This window comes from Staurois parvus, unplaced genomic scaffold, assembly GCF_062004578.1.
Source record: "Staurois parvus isolate SC_StPar_1 unplaced genomic scaffold, SC_StPar_1.0 ptg000549l, whole genome shotgun sequence".
In the NCBI taxonomy this organism is placed as follows: Eukaryota; Metazoa; Chordata; class Amphibia; order Anura; family Ranidae; genus Staurois; species Staurois parvus.
This window is the reverse complement of record NW_028318345.1, coordinates 3787142-3809871: the sequence shown is the minus strand read 5'-3', so window position 1 is coordinate 3809871 and position 22730 is coordinate 3787142. Positions and strand designations below refer to the sequence as shown.

Below are 22730 nucleotides of genomic sequence, written 5' to 3'. Positions count from 1 at the left end.
CTGTTGCATGAATGTGAATGAAATGGGTGAAAGATGGCTTTAGCTGCTGTTCTCCACCTGTAGAGAAAATATTTAGCCAAACACTCACTACATTCTATCAGATGCAGTCACTGTTCAGCAACTTCACTGCATTCAATAGCCAGCAGTGGAGATTCCTCCAGCCACACTAAGACCCTGGGTGCGACTTGGCATGCGATTTGCATGCCACGTGACTTGCAAATCGCATGCCAAGTCGCACCCTATTGTCCACAATTACAGCGGTCATATAGGTGCGGTTCCGACTTGGTCAGAGCCGCACCAATTTCTAAAATAGTACATGCACTACTTTTGGTGCGATTTGCATAGACATCTGTGTCAGATGTCTTGCAAATCGCACCTGAAATCGGCATGTCCCCCGACTTTCAAATCGTGCGACTTCACTGTAGGTCACACAAATTCAAAGTTGGGCTTAATGTGACCGGAGTGTAAAAGAAAATAAAGTCGTGTACAGCAGCCGTAAGGCACAGTTCACACTAGTGCCATTTTGCGGGCTGCGGAATGGCAGCTTATTAATTTCAATGGGCTGCCGAGCCTTGAAAAACATAGGAAAAAGGTCTCACATTTTGTGTGTGGGTGGATGCAGCTGCAGGATGAAGTGGCTTTCACCCGCACTAGTGTGACCAGTGCTTATAACTTTTTCACCAACAGCATATTCTAGCAGTATTTTAAACAAAGATAATCAACACAAGGGATGGAGTTCAAACAAAGGGACATTAATATTCAGGTGGCTAAGGCAGGATGATGTCTCAGTTTGGTCCTCTTTCTAGTGGACACAAGCTATCAATGTCATCAGAGCATTCACAGAAAAGCAGGACTGGGCTTGCATTGAAAGCATTAAATAAGTAATTAGCAATAAAAGCTAATTCAATTCAATTCAATACATGGAACATACTTCTTGCCAAGTACTTCAATCGTGCTTTCATCAAATCCCCACTTCTGAGCCAATCGTGATTGTTCCCGAACCTCCTGAAAGAACAGGATCTTGAAAAAATTGAGACGAGTATAAGAAGGCTGTATTTTCCCTCAAAATGAGTTATAATGCATGCTCTAATACACATTTAACTTCTTATATGTTACCCGCTGATTCTTACAAAGAAATGCAGTAATCCAGTTCATGTTTTAGTATACAGTCATGACTTCATGGAGCCAAATTTCACAACATTTTTTTAGTAGCACATTAAGTTCTAAACAAAACATCTGTTCTGCTAATCCTATCCTCATACTGTAGCCCCATTGACTTTTGCTGTATCCTGCACCTTAGCCTAATTCTTTTTCTATCCACCCCCTACTTATACTTTCTAACCTTCTTTCTTTCTCTCTGCAAAACAGTGTCCACTTCATTAAGATACAGAATGTCCCTGCCAAAGGCAGCCAAGACAGGCCAGTTCTTCAAGAACCCAAACTACTCAGCCACTGAGGAAAGAATGGGATCCCTCTGCCTGTCTAGTTTAACTACTTGCCCTCTGGAAGATTTGCATATACATTACTATTAATATACAGGATTTATATAGCGCCAACAGTTTGCTCAGCGTTTTACAATATAACTGGAGACAATACAGCAACAATACAGTTCAATACAAGAGGGTTAGGAGGGCCCTGCTCCTTGGAGCTTACAATCTAAGAGGGAGGGGCTAGTGGTACAAAAGTTAATAACTGTGGGGGATGGACTGGTAGGAGGAATAGAAGATTCCATTATTAACTGAGGGCAGGATAGGCTTCCATGAAGAGATAGGTTTTCAGAGATCGCCTAAAAGTAAGCTGAGTAGGCGATAGTCTGATAAACTTGGGTAGAAAGTTCTAGAGGATGGAGGATGCTCTGGAGAAGTCCTGGAGATGAGCATGGGAGGAGGAGACAAGGGAGCTAGAGAGCAGGAGGTCATGCGAGGAGCGGAAAGTATGGTTTGGGTGATATTTGGAGACAAGATTGGTGATGTAATTTGGGGCACAGTTATAAATGGCTTTATATGTTATTGTTAATGTTTTAAATTTTATTCGTTGGGCAATGGGAAGCCAGTGGAGGGATTGGCAGAGAGGGATGGCAGATACGGAACGGTTAGTAAGGTGGATGAGTCTGGCAGCAGCATTCAAGATAGACTGAAGAGGGGATAGCCTGAAATTAGTTAGCCAATGAGGAGGGAGTTACAACAGTCAAGGCGAGATATAACAAGGGAGTGTATAAGTTGCTTAGTGGTTTCCGAGGTTAGGAACGGTCATATCTTGGAGATGTTGCAAAGGTGAAGTCTACAAGATTTGGACAGCGATTGGATTTGGGGCTGAAAGGACAGATGGGAGTCCAGGATTATACCTAGTACCCTGGCATGAGGGGAGGGACTGATGGTTGTATTATTGATCTTGATGGAGAAATCAAGAGAGGGGCACGGGCTGAAGGGAATACTAAGAGCTCAGTTTTGGAAAGATTGAGTTTGAGGAAGTGGAGTGACATCCATGCCGATATGTCACTTATACTGATGCTGTATTTATTTGAAATGTATATACTTTATTTTTTATATAAAATATTTATTTGTATATAGCCCCTTCCAAGTTTGTCCCCGTTTTTTTTGTATATGGGATGCCCTTGCTCCTGGGCTCAGGAGCTATTTTTTAAATTTTTCAGCCAATGAGGACATAACTGTTTTCTAGTAGGGGGTGGATGTAACACCCTCTAGGGTAAATTTTTTCTTTTTTACAGTTGAGGCTTGATAGAAGCCTGGGAGTGAGTCAGCAAGGTTATTTCAGGTTCATGCTGGATGGCTCTACAGGTCAATTTTCTGATACCTCCCCCTGCTCTAGAAATTTCTAGAAGCCAGTAGGCTGGGGTGAGGAGGGGCTGATCAACATACGTAGGGAAATATGGCCAATCTCCAGGCAGGAGTCCTGGCATAGTGGCTAGGTCAGCCCTTAATTACGTCAGAGCCTGGTCAGCAGGGGAGTCGGGTGGAAGATTTAGTGAGGAAGTGCTGCTGGTGTAGAGCCTGGAAGGGTCCCCAGAGTAGGAGGGTCTACCTACAGGCTGGGAACTGGAAAGAGGGACCTCCACTGTTCCACAGTCTACAGGGAAGGACGGCCTGTCAGCAGGAGAAGAAGCCAGCCCAATGTAAGGCCTGAAAGCATCTTCACCTTTACAGCTACAGGAACAGGACAGTGTGAGTACCTCTACACCCCCTGGACCTACAAGGGAGAGGGTGGTGAGGTGCAAACTAGTTCTCCCTGGGACTGAATTATTTGTGTGTCACAGAATGCCTTGCCCTTGGATACTCTTATGATAGCCAGATGGATGAGGAGATTTTCATCTGGGGTCTGAGGAGGTTCATTGAAGGGGACTTAGTGCTCCTAGCAAAGACTATGTGTTGATTTCTTCAAAAGACAAGAGTCACTCCTGAAGGCATAGAGAGTCCAGGATTTATTCTTTTGTGCTTTTTGCTGAATTCTTGCCTTTATGTACATAAGAAGCTGTCCTCCAAGTTGTTCAGCTCCATTGGGCCCTTCCATATACCCATAGACCCTACCCAAGTTGTTAACCCCTAATAAAACAACAAAAACTATGCTCATGGATTGTTTACTTACTTTGGATGCAAGTGTGGAAAATATGTGTTGCCTGGCTGTACAGAGCTTAGGGGGATCTCAACAGGGTAACACTATATTTAATCACGGAGTGCTCTACTTGTGGCACTTTAAAGAGACCCATGTTTTGCCTATGTAGAAAAAACAACAGGGTCACTTAAATTTCCCCTCTCCAGAAGCTTAAATTGATCTTTCCTTCACTCCATCCACACCACCTCATTTTGACAATGGACATGAAGAAAAATACTTGGAATTCTAGTTATGGGGGAGCAGGTGACTGCCTTTCTTTCTCCCACATAACAATCTTGTGCCTGGTGATTGGCCCAGCACTATCACATGTAGGCACGGAGAGAGCGGTCATTCTGCATCAAAAATGCATGGACAGTGTTTAACAAAGATCCCAATGGCCCTAGTTGACACCAGTGCAGTGAGTTCCAGTGCAGTCAACAAAAGTAGAACATGTTGCATTTTTTTTTGTATTGAAACCTAGAAATCTAAAACATGGCAAAATGCATCAAAAACACACTAGAACACACCTCAATTGAGATGAAATAAGAAAAGAAGGGAAAAAGTGCACCGGAACGCATAAAAAATGCACATGCAGAAACTAATCCGAAACAAAGAAATTGTGGTGTTGGCCCTTAAGACAGAAAACTGCTAAAAATTATATTTAGCATTTGTATTTTCAGACAATAGGCAACCTGGAGAACACTTTTATCTAGGTAAATACAACTTTATTAATTTAGGCATTTTGTTTAACACAATAAAACAATCATTGCAAAAATCAGTGCTCAATCTTCATTTCTTCATTTTGGCTTTCTTTGATCCTGTGCCAGGTGCAGCATGACAGGATATATCACGTCAGTCTTTGTGGTTGTGATTTACATTTCCCTCTTAGTCACTATCATACTTTATGCTTGCACACTTTGAAGCACAAGTAACAACCTTCAGCAGTTCCCGACTTCACTTTCAGTTCAAGAGAGACTTCATCCTGCTCTGCTACCAGAATTGTGAATGAACAATCAAGCAAACTTTTAAACAGGAAAAATGGAGAAAAATAAACAAAATCAGATATATACAGTTAAATGTGTATTAGGCCCCATTCACACTTGGAGATTTGGAATCAGTGCTACTCTACCGGCAATTCCAAATCGTGATAAAACAGGCAACACATGTTTGTGTGACATATTTATTAATGGCACACCAAATGCAATGCGATTTTACCATTATTGTCTTGCACCAGAATTGCACCAAAATCATGGCAAAACACGCTTTTAAAAATCGCACAAAGCCCATTGCCCAAAAAGGAGCAGAGACTTCTTTTGGGTGACAAATGAGCACAGGGAAGCCCTGAAATGGAAGGGGCTGCCCTATGCGTGACACGAAGAAATGCAATTTCTTTATAAATTTAGACCGAAATGTATTCTGCTACAGGTCTTTGGTAAAAAAAAGTCCCAATAAGTGTATATTAATATGTTTGTTTGAAAGTTATAGCATCTAAAAATTATGATATGTATACTGGAATTTTTATTTATTTATTTATTTTATATTAGTAATGGAGGTGACCAGAGACTTTGTGCAAACTGCCACTGACATCACCAGTAACATTAATCCAGTGATCAGTGCTAATACTAAACACTATCACTGTGCTAATGACACTGGTTGGAAAGGGGTTAACGTCTATGGGCAATGAAAGGGTTAAATGTGTGTCTAACAATGTTTACCTTTTGTAAAGTGTGCTGATTTTACTGAGCTATGTTCCTGTTTTTACTCCGTTTGGTGCTGTGGTCTGTTGGGAGCCCTGTGTTGTTTACCAACACAGGGCTCTCTTCTGTCATTCACTCAGCCAATCAGCAGGCCCTGTCCATAAATTATTGGCCAGGACCTGCTGTTTGGCTTGTGCTGTAGTGAATGACAGCATAGACGGAAAGGGAGGAACATGTGCCCCCTACCCGGAAATGCCAGATCATGTACATGTACTGTATGTGATCTGGAACAGAAGAGTCACTGGCCTGCATTATATCTGCATGAGCTGGTCGGAAAGTAGTTAATACACCAACAGTGGTTAGTATTTAATTAGTAAATTGGGCTGTAATTAATGTCAAGATGAAAGGGATGTTTACAGTAACATGTATACTTGCTCTTGCTATAGTACATGACTCAGGTAGGGCTTCATTCCTGAAAGAAAGTTGGGAATGACAAAAAAACAAACACATTTAGGCACGTTTACACGCAGTTTTTTTTCAGCCTCTAAACGCTTCTCTTTCAATATGCCTGTAATTGCCTATGTGTGCATGGCCACATTGGCTAACATAGAGGTGCATTTAGATGCTAAAAAAAAGTCAAACGTCGGTAAAAGCAGTGGTTTTTTTTACGTCCTTTGTGTTTATTAAACAATATCAGTATAAAAAAAATGAAGAAATGAAATAGAGCCTTAACAGCACTCCCAAATTCAAACTTAAAGTTGGTCACCTGGATCAACTCCTTTTCTGTAGCTCAGTAGGTACACATCACAAAACTGCAAAACACATCACGTGAACCCTACCTTCTCTAACATCCATTAAACCTAAATATTTTTTGTGACTGCATTTACCAACCTTTCAGGCAAGTGGAACATTTTTAATGAGGTACAATCTTGCACCATTAAGGACCAACCTATGCTGTGGCATTAAAATTCTCAGTTCCAGCACCCTTATCCTTTTTAACCCCACTACTTAAAGAAAATGCTCATATTCCTAATATGTATATGGTGTATTCATATTAAAAGTACCTTCCTCTCTTTGTATTGCTTCCTTTGTGTGATCCTGCCAGTCCCCCTGCTTTCCTGTTTCAAACTCACCAGGCATAGAAGTACATCTAGCCTGGCATGGTAGGTTTTCTGGCTGTGCTGAAAGAACTGCCTAGCTGTCCGCCAACGATCAAACCTGTGCTGACATGATCCCCCACCCTGCACAGATATTCACTAGGAAGATCAGTGAGCTGCTGTTTCTCCACACACCTCTCTAAGCCCCTTATGCAGCTGAAGATAGAGATTATGTGATCACTTAATAAGAAAAAAAGAAAATTAGGTATTTATAATACACAAACAGTCCTCTTTCTGCTAGACACAACAGTTGATATAAATGGCATATCTTTCCTCCTCTCCCACAAGTATTATAGCAGAACACAGCCTTTCCTAATCTACTAAAGAACATTAGATTGAACAGTTAAGTACGTACTTAACGTGTTTAACATAATGCTGGAGAGGTGGAACTGAAGGTATTTTGATATATCCTAGGAAAGACTGGTATCAAATTTACTGTTTTCTTTGTAATCTATCCTTTATGGGACCTGTTCTAACACATCTAAACAATTATTTTGGCATACATTAAAACCAGTTTTGGACCAGTGGAAACTTTGCATTTCAAATATGGAAGTATTAATTCAGTATTAACTTTCTTATTAGTTATAAATGCCATAGAGCATATGCATTAGGTATGCTTTATAGATACAAAAAGTATTTATAGTAGTATGGTTCATCAATAGTGGTTTCATCTGTCTATATATTTTACAAGTCAAAAAGAAGTACTTGTTATAAAGAGAATAACTTAATTGAGAGGCTTCCACTCTCTTGTTTTACTGTAACTAGTACAGCTAGACATACAGAAGTCTTCATCTGCTTTTTGGTGGATTGGACTTTCTGTGCTTTGCTTAACCGCTTTAGCTCTGCCCTATAGCAGAATTACCGCTACAGGGCGGGCTCCTTGTGCAAAATCACGTATATATACAGTATATATATATATATATATATATACGTGATTTGCGCTCCTGCCGACCCGGCGGTGCCGTGATTCAGTGCTCGACTGATTACTCAACAGATTCAGGCCAGTCATGTTCGGCCTGGATCTCCTGATTGACCCCTGCCCTATCACAGATCTTCCTGTACCTGTGATTACATTTACACAGGTACAGGAAATGATGCAATATTCTCTCCCTGGGCACAGAGAGAGAAGAAAGCAGATCCATGTGGGTAAAAGCACTACACACACATACACAGTAAAAGCACTAACAGGTCACATTTAATCACCTGATCGCCCACCAGTGAACCTCTTCACTGCCCTGTCACCAGTGTCATTAGAACAGTGTACAGATTTTTTTTTACTGATCACTGTATTAGTGTCCCAGGCGACTTCAGATAGCATTAGCGTTAGTTAGCATCCCTCCCAGATAGCGTAAGATTACCCGCCACTACATCAGTCATCACATTTAACCCTTTGATTGCCAGGAACATGCTCACATACACAATAAACCTCCATTGCTAGTATAGTGTCTGAACGGATCAATATTATTGATCAGATCAGAACTATACCAGTGTTTACAATAGTATAGTGTCCCCAAAAATGCAGCATTAGCATGATCAGCACCTGCAGTTAGCCCCACGCTTACCCCCCCCCTTCTCCCCCAGCAAGAGCAGTGTCAGTAGATCACTGTCACTCGATACATTGCACACAAAACCACAGTGTTAGCAGAATCAGTCCTAATCTCTGCTAGCACTTGCAGGTAAATTTTTTTTGTAGTGGTTCAAGCAGTCCCTGACAGCCAGGTGCTCTTCTTCCCATGAGTTGCACTAGGTACCTATAAATTTAGTGGCCAAAATATTCAACGAAACGTATTCTAGTGAGGAGGCCTACAGGATTCTGAGCATGTCAGATGAGAGTGGAGGGGAAGCCTCACTGACAGAATCAGGCTCAGAATACGAGCCTTTAGACAGCAGCAGCAGCATCCTGACAGATAGCTCAGACGATGGAGTAGAGGTCCCTGCTAAGGTCAGGCATACCTGACCCCGTTCCCAGGTTGCTGAGGTGGTACGATGATTCTCATATAAAGCAGAGTGCCAGTACTAGTGCTGCTCACTCTCTTGATGAACTGGTGAGCACCAGCGGCCTAGTACGTCCTGGTCTTATACATACCAGCACTGCAGTATCACGTGGTGACATGGCAAGTCCTAGAAGTGCAGTACAAGCTGATGTGGTGTCTAGCACAAGTAGTAACTCGCAGCCACCAAGAATTTGAGCACAGGCCCGTACAGCCCCTAGTGTCCCTCCAGATGTGCTTGCAAATCCTGATTGGCAGCCCACAAATTCTGCAGCACCTGTACTTTCCCCATTCACTGCCCAACCCGAAATTCAAGTTGAAACAGCAAATTTGACTACTCCCCTTGATTTTTTGGAGCTGTTTTTCCATGGAAGATCTGTATGCATTGATTGTGGAGCAAAGCAATTTGTGTGCACAACAATTTATTGCTGCCCTCCCAGATTCAAACTTTGCCAGACCATTTGCATGGAAACCTATTGTGGTTTCCGAATTTAACATTTTTTTGGGTCTAACCCTCAAGAAGGGCATTACTAAAAAAAATGAATTGCGGTTGTATTGGTCCACAGACCCGATTCATCATATGCACATGTTCTCTGCTGCCATGGCCAGGCATACGTATGAGAATATAATGCGATTTATGCATTTCAATGACAATACACTCTGTCGTTCTCGGGGTGACCCTGAATTTGACCGGCTTCACAAAATTCGGCCCCTCGTAAATCATCTTAACCACAAATTTGCAGATGTGTATACTCCCCAACAACACATCTGTGTTGATGAGTCCCTCATTAGTTTTCCTGGCCTCCTTGCATTCAAACAATTTCTCCCCAGCAAGTGTGCCAGATATGGGGTCAAAATGTATAAGACCTGTGAGAGGGCAACAGGCTATACATGTAATTTTCGGATTTACGAAGGAAAAGATAGTCACGTGGAACCTCCCGAATGCTCAGACAACATGGGGCGCAGTGGCAAGATAGTTTAGGATTTGGTGGCACCCTATTTTCATATAGGGTACCACTTATACATGGACAATTTTTATTCAACGTGCCACTATTTAGACATTTGTACAATCTTAGAATTGGCGCATGTGGCACCGTGCTACCTAATCGCAGAGTTCCTCCAATGGCTTGTAAATATTCCTCGTAGAAAGGGGGAAAAAGCCTGCTTGAAAAATGATGAATTGCTCGCAGTGAAGTGGAAGGACAAATGGGATGTTTTCGCTCTGTCTTCTATTCACGCAGCACGACCATCCAAATTTCCACGGCAGCTTATGTTGTGGAAAAGCATCTTTGTGTCCATGACTATAACCTTAACATGGGAGGGGTGGACTTCAACAACCAGATTATGAAGCTGTACTTAGTTTCTATAAAAGCCAGATGCTGGTACAAAAAATGTGTCTGTTTATTTATTTCAATTAGCTCTATATAACACTTTTGTGCTTTACAAAGCAACTGGACGAAGTGGATCCTTCCTAAAATTCCAAGAAGAGATCATCATGGCTCTTTTGTATCCAGAAGGTGCTATGGCCCAAGCCCCCAACACAGATGCAGTGAGCTGGCTGCATGAGAGGCATTTTCCTGATGCCATTCCTTCTACCCCAACCCAAAAGGCACCCCAAAAGAGATGCTGTGTCTCTAGCAGACACGGAATTGGTGTGTCCATCCTGTCCTGGCCAACCTGGTCTCTGCTTTAAGGACTACTTCAGTCGCTACCATACCATATACCATACTTTTTTATTGTTACGGTTTTATTGTTAACCGTTGATGTTTTCTTTGCAGGAATGCCATTCAGCTGCAGCACCCATTTGCTTATTCTTACAGCAACAGGGGGGTCTTGCTCTCAGAATATACGTAAGTGTGTGCAGCGCTGTTGGATGAGATTTTTCATCTGCAGTTAAAAAAGAGCATATATGCCCAAGCATGGGGGCCTGGGGTGGCAAGTGGGTGGATGGCCCCTACGCATCGGCATATATTTAAAAAAAAATTGGGGGCAGAGATTTCTTCATCCACATCAATCAATGTGACTAGAAGTGGCTGGATGTAGGGCATTATATTCTAATGGTGGGCATACCACACACTTTTTCTGGCAGAGATGTCTTCTCTTTTTTCATTCAGAACACGGGCTGCATAAAAGAAAAAGAACATAGCATATATATCCAACAAGGACCAGCGACATCATTCTGGTATTGCTAAAAATGTCACAAACAAGTGCAAGGTAAAAATCAATTAGAGCAGCTGACATAAAAGGCAAACCTCTCAAACGTCCTAATCAATATAACAATAGAATATGCAGCGCTAAGGTATAATAAAAGTAAATAAAATAAAATATATCTCCAGGCTCCAAGGACATGACATCCATCCAGCAGGGGGGAAAAACTCTTCCTGAAGACGCCTTCTTGGGTGAAATGTATGGCGGAGTGTTATTACATCACTTCCGGATCCGGGAATAGCTAAGTGAAAGCGAGGCTTGAAGTGCAAAGCGGCCATCTTTAATAAAATATATGCCTGAAACACTGATGCTGGTTTACAAGCATCTGTACAACTGAAACCTGCAGAGGAGCAAGGCTGTGAGAATGAAGTACCTTCTCAGCCAGCTGATTTATGATACAGAACTTCAGAGATAACCCATGAAATTGTGCCATTTGTAAGAGCCCCCCCTCAAGGTTAATTCCTAATATTTACTGCACCTACTGTATGTGAGTTTTTCCCCCCTGCTGGATGGATGTCATGTCCTAGGAGCCTGGAGATGTATGCTGAGTGTTGCCTGACATGCTGAAGTTTGCCAGATGACCCCCAGAGTCCTGCTGTCAAGATCCAGATGACTAGGAGTGGTTTGAATTACTCAAATGCGCAATATATTGCGCTTTCTGGTTAGTGCAATATACATCCATTTTAATATCACAGGAATCATGGATTTGCACCTTAAGGCAGTCGCTGTTTGGACTCAATTATAATTTACTTCATCGCCTTGAGCACTTTATATGTCATATTGGGACGGTATAGCCACTTGATTGTGTCATTTGGTGCTCTGTAGCATCTCACATTGTTGGCTATTATCATATTTATTATTGGTTTTTATATACTTTTATTATACCTTAGCGCTGCATATTGTATTGTTATATCATTCTGGTATTGTTTTTTTATGCCGGCGATTGACTTTCATGTAAAAGCAATCCTAGTGGCTAATTATCTGCAGGATTTCTTTTACAAGCAGTGCTGCTGATCACAACTTTCCGTGTCATCGGGGAAACCTGTGAATGCAGTCGGTGTTTCTGCCCGCTGACCATAGAGCTGATTGGAAACCGGAATAGTGCCAATCATCTCTATAGTCTAAGACAGCATTTCTCAACCGTGGTGCCACCTGAGGTCCTCAGACGTGCCATGGCATCGTTCTTGAAAAAGCTGTTAGACTCGACTGAACTCCCGCTCTGCCCGAATATTACAAGAGCAAGTGCTCGGTCGGTGCAGTGCAAAGCAGTGGCAGGGGGAGGCAGCTTTCTGAATCCTGAGCTCCTCACCTCCCCTTACAGGACAGTACTTGGCCAGCACCGCCCACATCTGTGTGGATTTCAATAGAAGAACAGCCTGACCCGAGGCTCTGGTAAGTGGAAAGCAGGGTGCAGAGGGGATCAGAAGGGAGGGTGGAGGTTAGCTTGTAGTGTTTAGCAGGGAGAGTGGTGTACATAGGAGTGCTAACAGGAGTTTTCATGGTGTGGAGGTGAGCAGAGTGGGTAATGTGGAAGTGAGCAGAGAGGGGGTTTTGGAGTGTGGAGGTGAGCAGAGAGGCGGTTTGGGGTGTGGAGGTGAGCAGAGACGGGGGTGTGGAGGTGAGCAAAGAGGGGTTTGGGGTGTGGGGGTGAGCAGAGAGGGGGTTTTGGGGTGTGGGGGAGAACAGAGAGGTGTTTGGGGTGTGGAGGTGAGCAGAGAGGGGGTGTGGAGGTGAGCAGAGAGGGGTTTAGGGTGTGTGGCTGAGTGCATGTGATTTTGTGTGCATTTCCTGACGTGCAGTAGTGTGAACCAACCCTTAACTAGGGTGCCTTGAGAATAAAAATAATTTTCAAGGTCGCCCTGACTGGAAAAAGGTATGAGCATTTCATCACTTCAGTTTCGCAGGATATGAACAGCACCATTTTTAAATTGGGAAAGTATCTGATCACACTGATCTTGGTGAGATCAGATGATGTAAGGGCAGAGGAGATGAGATATCTAGAAACTAATAGATACCAGATTTCTCAGAAAAGTTATTTCTTAGCAAAAAATACAGATTTTTTGTCATGTGAACAAGAAGTGTCAGAAAAGGCTTGGTCTTCAGGAGGTTTGAAGAGTGAGTAATGCGTGGCATAAACTTCTGATTCTGGGCATAAAATGCCCCCCCCCAAAAAAAGAATTACCCCTTTTTGGAAAGTAGACACCCCAAACTATTTGCTTAGAGGCATGTTGGGTCAATAGAAGAATTTATTGTTTTATCACAAGTTTTTGGAAAATGGCAAAAAAAACAACTTTTTTTTACATAAAGTTGTCACTTAAATGATTTATTGCTCACATCTGCCATGGGTATATGTGGAATTACTCCCCAAAATAAATTCTGCTACTTTTCCTGAGTATGGGGATACCACATGTGAGAGACTTTTTGGCAGTCTAGCTAAGTACAGGACCCCAAAATTCAACATGCACCTTCAGATTTTTAAAGGGCTTTATTTCCTCATTATACTCTCTGACTACCTATCATAGTTTCGGAGGCCCTGAAATGCTAGAATAGTAAGAAACCCCCCCAAATGACCCCTTTTTGGAAAGCAGACACTCCAAGGAATCTGATAAGAAACATGGTAAGTATTTTGCAGATCTCGTTTGTTGCCACGAGTTTTTGCAGTAGGAAGAAAGAAAATGAAAAAATATTTTTTCTTTTTTTAATATTCAAAACCTTGCGAGAAAAATTAGATCTGCAAAATGCTCACCATGCCTCTTTTTAAATTCCTTGGGGTGTCTACTTTCCAAAAAGGGGTCATTTTGGGGGGTTTGGTGCTATTCTGGCATTTCAGCGCCTCCAAAACTGTGATACGTAGTGAGGAAGTGAAATGAGGAATTTATGCACCATCAGGCTTTTAAAGGGGTCATTGGATTTTGGGCTCCTGTATATGGCTAGGCTACCAAAACGTCTCACACATGTGGTATCCCCCATACTAAGGATGAGTAGCAGATTATATTTTGGGCTGTAATTCCAAACATACCCATGGCATGTGTGAGCAATATACCATTTAAATGACAACTTTGTGTAAAAAATAAATAAATAAATTTTTTTGTCATTTTCCAAAAACTTGTGGAAAAAAATTTTTTTCCATGGACTCAACATGTCTCTCAATAGATTAGGGTGTCTACTTTCTGAAAAAGGGGTCATTTGGGGGTGCTTGTACTGCCCTGGCATTTTAGCACCTCAAGAAATGTGATGAGCAGTCAGAAAGTAAAAGCTGTGTAAATTCCAGTATCCATACCATAGTTTGTAGACTATATAACTTTCACACAAACCAATTAATATGCAGTTATTGGGATTTTTTTTACCAAAGACATGTAGCAGAATACATTTTGGCCTAAATTTTTGACAAAATTTGAGTTTGTTTGTTTTTTTATAACAGAATTTAGAAAATATCGGGGTTTTTTAATAGCGCAAAAAATAACAACCCCAGAGGTGGTCAAATACCACTTATTTACATTTATTAGGATTTTTTTTTATCAAAGACATATAGCAAAATACATTTTGGCCTAATATTATGGTGAAATTTGAATTTATGGGATATTTTTTAAGACATAAATGAGAAAATATTGTTTTTTTTCAAACTTTTTTTGTTTACAGTACAAAAAATAAAAAACCCAGATGTGATCAATTACCACCAAAAAAAATCTCTATTTGTATAAAAAAAAGGACATAAATTTAGTTGGAGTACAGCATTGCATGACCGCTCCATTACCAGTTGAAATAGTGCAGCGCTGGAATACAAAAATTGGCTTGGTCAGGAAGAGGGGGAGGGGTAAACTCTCTGGCGGGCAAGTAATTAAAGTGTATACAAACCTAAACAATGAACATCTCTTATTGGCCCCCTTTTGGTCTCTAAATGTACCATCAGAAGTGTTTTGTTATACCTATTCAATAAGTGCAAAAAAGTCTTGTTGATATTGCAAGAAATTCAGTGAGCTGCTCTTTGCCTTTGCCTGATTGCAATTGTTTGCAGGAAAACTCAGAACTGAACTGAATAATAATGCAGCCATTCTAATCAAATCCAGGCTCAACTTAAAGTGGAGCTCCACCCAAAAGGGGAAGTTCCACTTTAATGCATTATCCCCCGCTCCCCATTAAGGATTGGTGCCTTTGGGGAGCGGGTACCCGAATTTGACAGGTACACGCTCCCACTTCAGCTGCGATTGCCTAAGACGATCGGAAGCGGAAGTTGTCCTGCCCCTCCCTCCCTGTAGTCTTCTGGGACATGTGACATGTCCTAGAAGACTACGGAACCATTCACAAAGCGCAGCACTACTCGTGCATGCGCAGTGGGCACCCGGCTGTGAAGCCACAAGCTGTCACAGCCGGGTGCCCACAGTGAAGATGCCGGCGCCGGGGAGAGAAGACGACTGGTTAAACCAGCCATGGTGTGGACACCGCAGGACCGAGGGACAGGTAAGTGGCTGTAGTTTAAAAGTCAGCAGCTACAGTTTTTGTAGCTGCCGACTTTTATTTATTTTTAAATCAGCTGTAACTCCGCTTAAGTACCCCACCAGGTAGAATCAGGATTTTTAGGTGAAACTGTGAGAACAGAAATTTGGGAGCTGTCATTACTGACTTATTTTGAAAGGTGTAGTTTGTCTTAATTCTGATTTTACCTATTGGTAACTGACCCAAAACAAGCATGGAGGACAAGGGGTTCAGACATCGGTCAAGTACCCACTAGATAGTGAAGCCAGAACAGGATAAATGTCCCAAGCATTGCCCACATTTGCCCCTAATGCTCCCTCTCCCACTCTAGAGCAGATCACAGCATTCTTTTGTTTGGTTATCTTGTTCCTGTACCAAGACACAACTTTTATTACTACCTGTAACATCATTGCCAGACTAGTAAAATTCTTGAAGGAAGCTCAGTTCCTATTGACTTAGGCATGCCCCCAGAACTGTAGCTCCCAAGAGTCATTTGCCAACACATAAAGTGTGAGCAGGTTATTGAGAGCCAAGACAGCAACATTGATTTGCTTGGAAAGAAATCATTGCACTGTATGTACATTGAGTGAGATGGACAGAGAGGGGGCTAGGTGGAGTTTTGTAGTCTGGCAGTCAAGGCTGACAACACTGGTCATAGTTTCTGATCAGTAAAAGTCCTGTGTTGTCAGCCCATAAAAAAAGTTTTAGTTTTCCAGGTTTGTGAAAGATTAAAGGTATTTTCTATACTTTATTTTTCTGTGTTACAGAACTTTCAAAGGGATAGGTCATTGGGAAATGTCCATGTATTGCAGAGATGTGCTGAAATTTTGCTCTGGCATACACTTTTCGCAATAGTTGGCATTCAGACTAGAGTCACACTCAAATGTGAGCAAACTCATGCACATAGTCATAAGGCATGTGTCTCACAAAGCCTTGGAAATCACATGCATACTATATTAGCAAAAACAAGGGCATGATAATATATATTGTTTATTTAGCTAGAATATATAACATGTATTGACTTTTTCTCACAGGGTATGTGTGTTTGTTCTCCCACTGGGTACACAAGCTCAAGCTCAATGTTCCATAGACTTTGCTTTATCTGCTACCTGCACTATTCAAATGAATGGTAGCCCAACATTTTTAAGCATTCAAAACTAAATTATAATACCTATTCAGTGTTTTCGCTTTGTAGGTACTGTACTTATAGGGTGTGAATAACACGTATTAATGATTTTGATGTACTGTACATGAAGCACCGCTCAAAGCCAGAGACAAGGGATCTTCTCGCTGGTGCTCAGAGAAAGGCGTCTGTGCAGCAATCCAGAAGTGTGAGCTCAAAGAGAGAGAAGATGCTGCTCAACCGACCTGAATTACGGCGTTGGCCAGAGTGACTGCCGAGGCCAACACCGTAATTCAAGCCCAGTTTAAGCGCGTCTTCGTATTAATGATTGAGTTATGAAAGATATATCTAACTGCAGAAGATACTACCTTCACATTAAATAAACCACTGTACCCAAAGTTCATATTTTTAGTGAACCAGTTTATGTAGAGAAATGTTTAAATATTGTTCATGGATATTTTATGTAAACTTAAAAATACTAAGGAGGCAAAGGGTAAAGTCATATTTTGCCACAGACAGCTGTTTTTAAGTGTTTCTCATGGAGGAACTCTACTTCCTGTCATTTCATTCCTTACATTCACCTTCAAAGGAAGCTCAAATCATCTAACTGCTTTGGATACTTATGCATAAGAGCTTATTTATGAAGTATCCAAAAAGACAATTTAATTTTGCATCGAGCAACCTCTCTATGAATCACTGTTTCATTTTATTTTAGTGCAGAAATGCACTAAAAATGAAAGTGTGAGAATGAATGAAGATTTAAAAAAAAAACCCTGAAGCAAAGTCCAATATGTCCATTTTTCTTCCTGGCCATATAAAATAGTTGATCATATCACATCTGAAGATTTCTGTTAAAGTGGAAACTAAATGTGCAGCACGTTCCCTCAGCATTTGTCATAAAAATATACTGAGATATTATGGAAGACTTACCCTCTAGCCTCCACACCTACTCTGGTTTGACCCCCCCACCCCAACATGCTATCTGCTGTCCTTCACTTATATAATTTTCTGACCTTCTTCTAGTCTGGCACCTTTTTTTTTTGGCCTGGGTAGCCACTAAAGATGTAATTCTCACCATGGTTACACTTTCCTAGATTTAATGTTAGCACAGTTGTCAGGAGTGTACACTGCACTGTGCATGTGCCACAAGCAGTGTACAATTAAGAAAAAAATGCTAGTTTGGAGGGAAAGAAGGATTTTACCATCAGTCTCGCATTGAAAATGAGCACTATAAAGGCCCTTTCACCTTCTGGGATAATCAGAGGGCATTGGAGATCACCAGTTACTGAGGGAACAAGGACCTGTACCTGGGGGTGAAAATGTGGACTGTTTTTGGATGAGGCGCTTTTAATATAGCTAGGCCACATAATTAGCATGTATAGCATAGCATAGTATATTGATATTTTTGTTGTTTGGACAGGAACCATCAACAAACTTTTAGAATTTTTGAAAATTTGAGAAACTGTAATTTTAATTTAAACTTTACAAATTATAGTTCTCTGAGAGTTTCCTTTTTTTGAGACCCATTAGCAGACATGTGGGTCTAAGACACAACTTTAGCACTTCGTATGTCAGTTTTGTAGCCTTAGGTTGGCCATATGGGAATTTTCGAAATTTTCTAATAAAGTGAATTTGACGGGTCCATTTTAAAAAGTGAGAGACAATAGATTTACCTTTTAAAATCCTCCCATCTACCTGGATGAAATTTAGAACTACAGTATAAACTGTTCCTTTAAGATAAGAATTTTGGACAATATGTATGTTACTAGAATATTTTATGACCTCTTTGGAAAATACTCTATGGAGAATATGTATGCAACTAGGTCACTGACATATTTTCTCAATATTGGTAATGTTATTAATTTCATTTTGGGGTGGATGGTTTCTATGCTCCCTTAACTGTTCCAGGTTGTTTGGTGGTGAGATGTTGGGACATGAAGCACAGCTGCTCTTGAAGATTTATATGTTCAGAAGAGCTGTAAAGAACCAAGTTCATATATATGAAAGTTGTATACTCATTATGTTTAAGAAAAAAGATGTGATTGAAATTAATACGTGAAAAATGTAAATTGAAGATGAGCTTGCCAACGGTGGCCCTAATGAACAGATACCCAATGGGCAGAGATGCCAACCGCCAGACCCAACCACTGTAAATTGTGGTGCATCGTTTGTTTGTTCTTCTAGGTGCTGTTCATGGAAAAGGAATTAAGTGGTACTTCTGTCAATTAAATTATTGTCATTTTCTCTTCCTCCATTGGTGGTCCCCAAGGTAGGAGGTTCCAGCATGCCTGAGCTGTGGAATCATAGATTGGCTGTGTATGAACAGTAAGGCTGCCTTCATATTGGCAAGATGCTGGACACCATTCCTTTGGCAGTGGTCACCATGTTTGGTGGGGGTTGTTTAAGGGAGATGATTACTGCCCCCCTATATCTGCATGAGGGCTGTGTTTTCCCTTGTTTGTGGAGACCAAAGTAGCTGTATACCATTAGTGTTCTTGTAAATAACCAATGATCTCACCAAAGACATATCTTTTTTTCTCTAATTTTAAATATAGCTTTCTTTTCCATTATAACACAGATTCTCTAAATATATTTCAAGTGTGTTTCCTATTTTTTGCCTTTTGGCTTCCTTCTGCTTCCCTTTGAGAAATAAACATTCACCGGCCACTTTATTAGGTACACCTGTTCAATTTCTTGGTAACACAAATTGCTAATCAGCCAATCACATGACAGCAACTCAGTGCATTTAGGCATCTAGACGTGGTGAAGATGACTTGCATCAAAATGAGGAAGAATGGGGATATATGTGACTGAACGTGGCATGGTTGTTAGTGCCAGACGGGCTGGTCTGAGTATTTAAAAGACTGCTGATCTACTGGGATTTTCATGCAGAACCATCTCTAGGGTTTACAGAGAATGGTCCGAAAAAGAGAAAGTATCCAGTGAGCCGCAGTTGTGTGAACGAAAATGTCTTGTTGATGTCAGAGGTCAGAGGAGAATGGGCAGACTGATTTAAGATGATAGAAAGGCAACAGTAACTCAAATAACCACTCAGTACAAACATGGTATGCAGAATACCATCTCTGGACGCACAACTTATCAAACCTTGAAGCAGATGGGCTACAGCAACAGAAGACCACCTCAAGTGATACTCCTGTCAGCTAAGAACAGGAAATGGAGGCTACAATTCGCACAGGCTCACCAAAATTGGACAATAGAAGATTGGAAAAACATTGCCTGTTCTGATGAGTCTCGATTTCAACTGTGACATTCAGATGGTAGGGTCAGAATTTGGCATACAATTACATCAAAGCATGGATCCATCCTTCCTTGTATCAACGGTTCAGGTTGGTGGTATAATGGTGTGGGGGATATTTTCTTGCCACACTTTAGGCCCCTTAGTACCAATTGAGCATCGTTTAAACTCCACAGCCTACCTGAGTATTGTTGCTGACCATGTCCATCCCTTTATGACTACAGTGTACCCATCTTCTGATGGCTATGGCCAACAGGATAATGCACCATGTCACAAAGCTCAGATCATCTCAAACTGGTTTCTTGAACATGACAATGATCTCACTGTACTCCAATGGCTTCCACAGTCACCAGATCTCAATCCAATATTGCACCTTTGGGATGTGGTGGAAAGGGAGATTTGCATCTTGGATTTGCAGCTGACAAATTTGCAGCAACAGCGTGATGCTATCATGTCAATATGGACCAAAATCTCTGAGGAATGTTTCCAACACCTTGTTGAATCTATGCCATGAATAACTAAGGCAGTTCTGAAGGTGGAAGGAGGTCCAAACCCGGTACTAGGTGTACCTAATAAAGTGGCAGGAGAATGAATAACCAAAGCCACCAGAAGGTTAAGGTAAGGGCCAATATAGAAGTGTACCTGGAAATCATAATGAAGGTATATATTGGAATCTAGGTGAATGTACTGTATTTTTATTGATTAAACTGTCATTTTACAGTGTTCCAGCATGCACTGGTTTACTATCAATAATAAACTGATGGTTGACATTCAGGGGAGCTCTGATAACAGTAGTCTACTGTGAGGATATTTTGCAGGTATTTATAAGATTATAAATTAACATATAAGGCTATTTTAGATAAATATAGCTCACCCCACCTGATGGTTGGAGAGGATTTTAACTTGGCACATTCTACATTAAACAGAGGTCGAACTGTAAGTACTGCTGATGCCTCCCCAAGACTCTTCAGTGCTCACTTATATCCTAAATATCTCAGTTAATTGATTCCTGGAGGGCCCATAATGATGGCTCTCAGGAATACACATACTATTCTCTTTCGCATGATGGCTACTCTTGCCTAGATTATCTCTATTGTTCCCCAATCCTCTTGCTAGCTCTTCCTTTGCATACAGTCATATTTGCCAATGGTTGGACCATCATATAGTATCTTTCCATACTTCTTATGTAGGTCTTCCCCAGAGACAGCATCCTGGCGCATAAATGATTCCATTCTCACTGATCCTGAAATTCTAAATCAATTGTATGACCACTTGGAAGATTATTTCCATACTAATAATATGCAGGATATCTTCCTAGCCTCCCTTTGGGCGGCCCATAAGGCTGTCGTGCAGGTAAACTTCATGGAGACTGCTGCTACCAGAAAGAAACAAAAAATGGAGGAGACTCACACAAGACCTGGATAAAGGATACCACCTACATAGTCAATCCCACTCTCTCAATATTTTAAACATTAATAGCAAGAAGATTGCACTAGATACTATTCTCTCTGAACTAAATGAAATATCATTGCAATGGCCAAAAGCTGTCTTTCTTCTCTACAGTAATTCAGCTTCTGCTATGTTTACAAGGAAACTCCACCAATTCCTTAGGCTACCACATGTATATAAGAATTCAGGAACAGGTTGTTACTAACCCAAAAGAGGTCCTACAAATCTTTTCAAACTATTACCAAGCTCTCCTCTCTCACCCTTCAGCCTAGCCTTGTTTCAACTCCCTGCACTGGTTAGAAAACTTTCCTCTCCCAAAACTAACATAAAAAGAACTATGCTCCCTGAATGCTCCTTGTTCAGCGAAGGAAATATCAGCCATAATAGCATCCTTAAAAATATCTAAAGCCCCAGGACCGGACAAAAGATGATAAAAGATCATCATTTTCCTGAAGACATGCTTCTAGTGAACATGTCTTGCATACCCAAACCCAATACTGACCATACTCTCCCCCAAAATTACTGCCCTATCTCAGTTATGAGATGATTTAACAATTTTTGGTCATTTATTGGCGAACTGCCTGGCCAAAGTTATCACCTCTCTGATCTTTCCAGAGCAAATGTGCTCTAGACAGATAATTGATAATATCCGTCTGGCCACCAATATTATCCAAGATGCAGATCTCTTTTTCTGGCGAGTTATGCTACTGAGCCTAGGTATACATAAAGCTTTCGACAATGTTCATGGTCCAATATGGAAATCATTTTTCTTCGTGTGATGGCTCCTTCCCATATCTGGGTATTCACTTAGCCCCCTCCTTGCACTTGATGCATCAAGCAAATTACCCTCTTGTATTCTCCTGCATTAAGCAATAGTTACAATATGTTCTACATACCATATCTTATTTCTTGGCAGGGTACAGGTAGTGAAGATGTCCATCCTTCCTAAACTGCTATTCTACTTTAGAGCTCTCCCTCTTTATGTCTCCCAATAAACAATTGAGGCGATACAGGCACAGGGGTGTATTTACCACAAGGCAAACAAGGCATTTGCCTAGGGTGGCATTTTTCAGGTGGGGCAGCACTGCCTCTCAGAAAAGGGGATGACACACATGGCATGGGGACCTGGTGGGTTCCAAGAGAGGCTGCTAGTTTCATGATGGTGTATGCACAGCCCAACTCTCTTTCCCAGGGATGTCTGGAGCTGTTAAGATGAGTGTCTCTCTCTCTCACCATGGAGGATGGTGGCTGGTGTATGGGGGGCAGTTGTAGTGGAAGGCTCTCTCGGGTGGGAGGCAGGGGTGTTGTTAGTCAATGTCAGGCTCTCTCTGAGGGGGGCGCCGATTTTTGTGTTGCCTAGGGCAGCACAAAACCTAAATACACCACTGTACAGGCAGAGGTTAATAAATTCATTTGGAATGATAAGAAGCCACGTTTGGGCAAACTGCTTAGGTACAGGGCTCAATCACAGGGTGGCTTAGGCTTACCTAACTGTTTGAAATATTATTAAGCAGCAACTGGCTCAATGGCCAGCCCTATCTCTTCAAATACACTGGCTCCGATTTCAAAGAAGCTCTGTTGTGCTATTCTATCTTCCTGGTCTCTTATGGTCACTATCTATCCATCCTAAAGATCTCAACCCCCTGAATATGGTTGTTAGTCATTCTCTCCACTTATGGTCCCTTTATAAAGATAAATTTGGTTTAATATCTTTTCCCTCTCGTTTAGCTACTTATCTAGGAGACCCATTGTTCCCACCCACCTTTA

The 22730-nt window shown here is 41.4% G+C and overlaps 1 protein-coding gene across 2 annotated transcripts in view; it reads right to left on the bottom strand.

Annotated features, from left to right (window-relative positions):
- GDA (guanine deaminase) overlaps nt 1-22730 on the bottom strand; it is a 100557-nt gene that overhangs the window by 45726 nt on the left and 32101 nt on the right. Inside the window, exon 2 of one of the 2 annotated variants that reach the window (XM_089691068.1) lies at nt 932-1020. The exons of the other annotated variant lie outside the window; for it this stretch is intronic. Within the exon in view, the coding sequence (XP_089547194.1) occupies nt 932-1020 (89 nt within the window). The remainder of the gene's footprint in view (nt 1-931; nt 1021-22730) is intronic. 2 annotated transcript variants of the gene reach the window in all.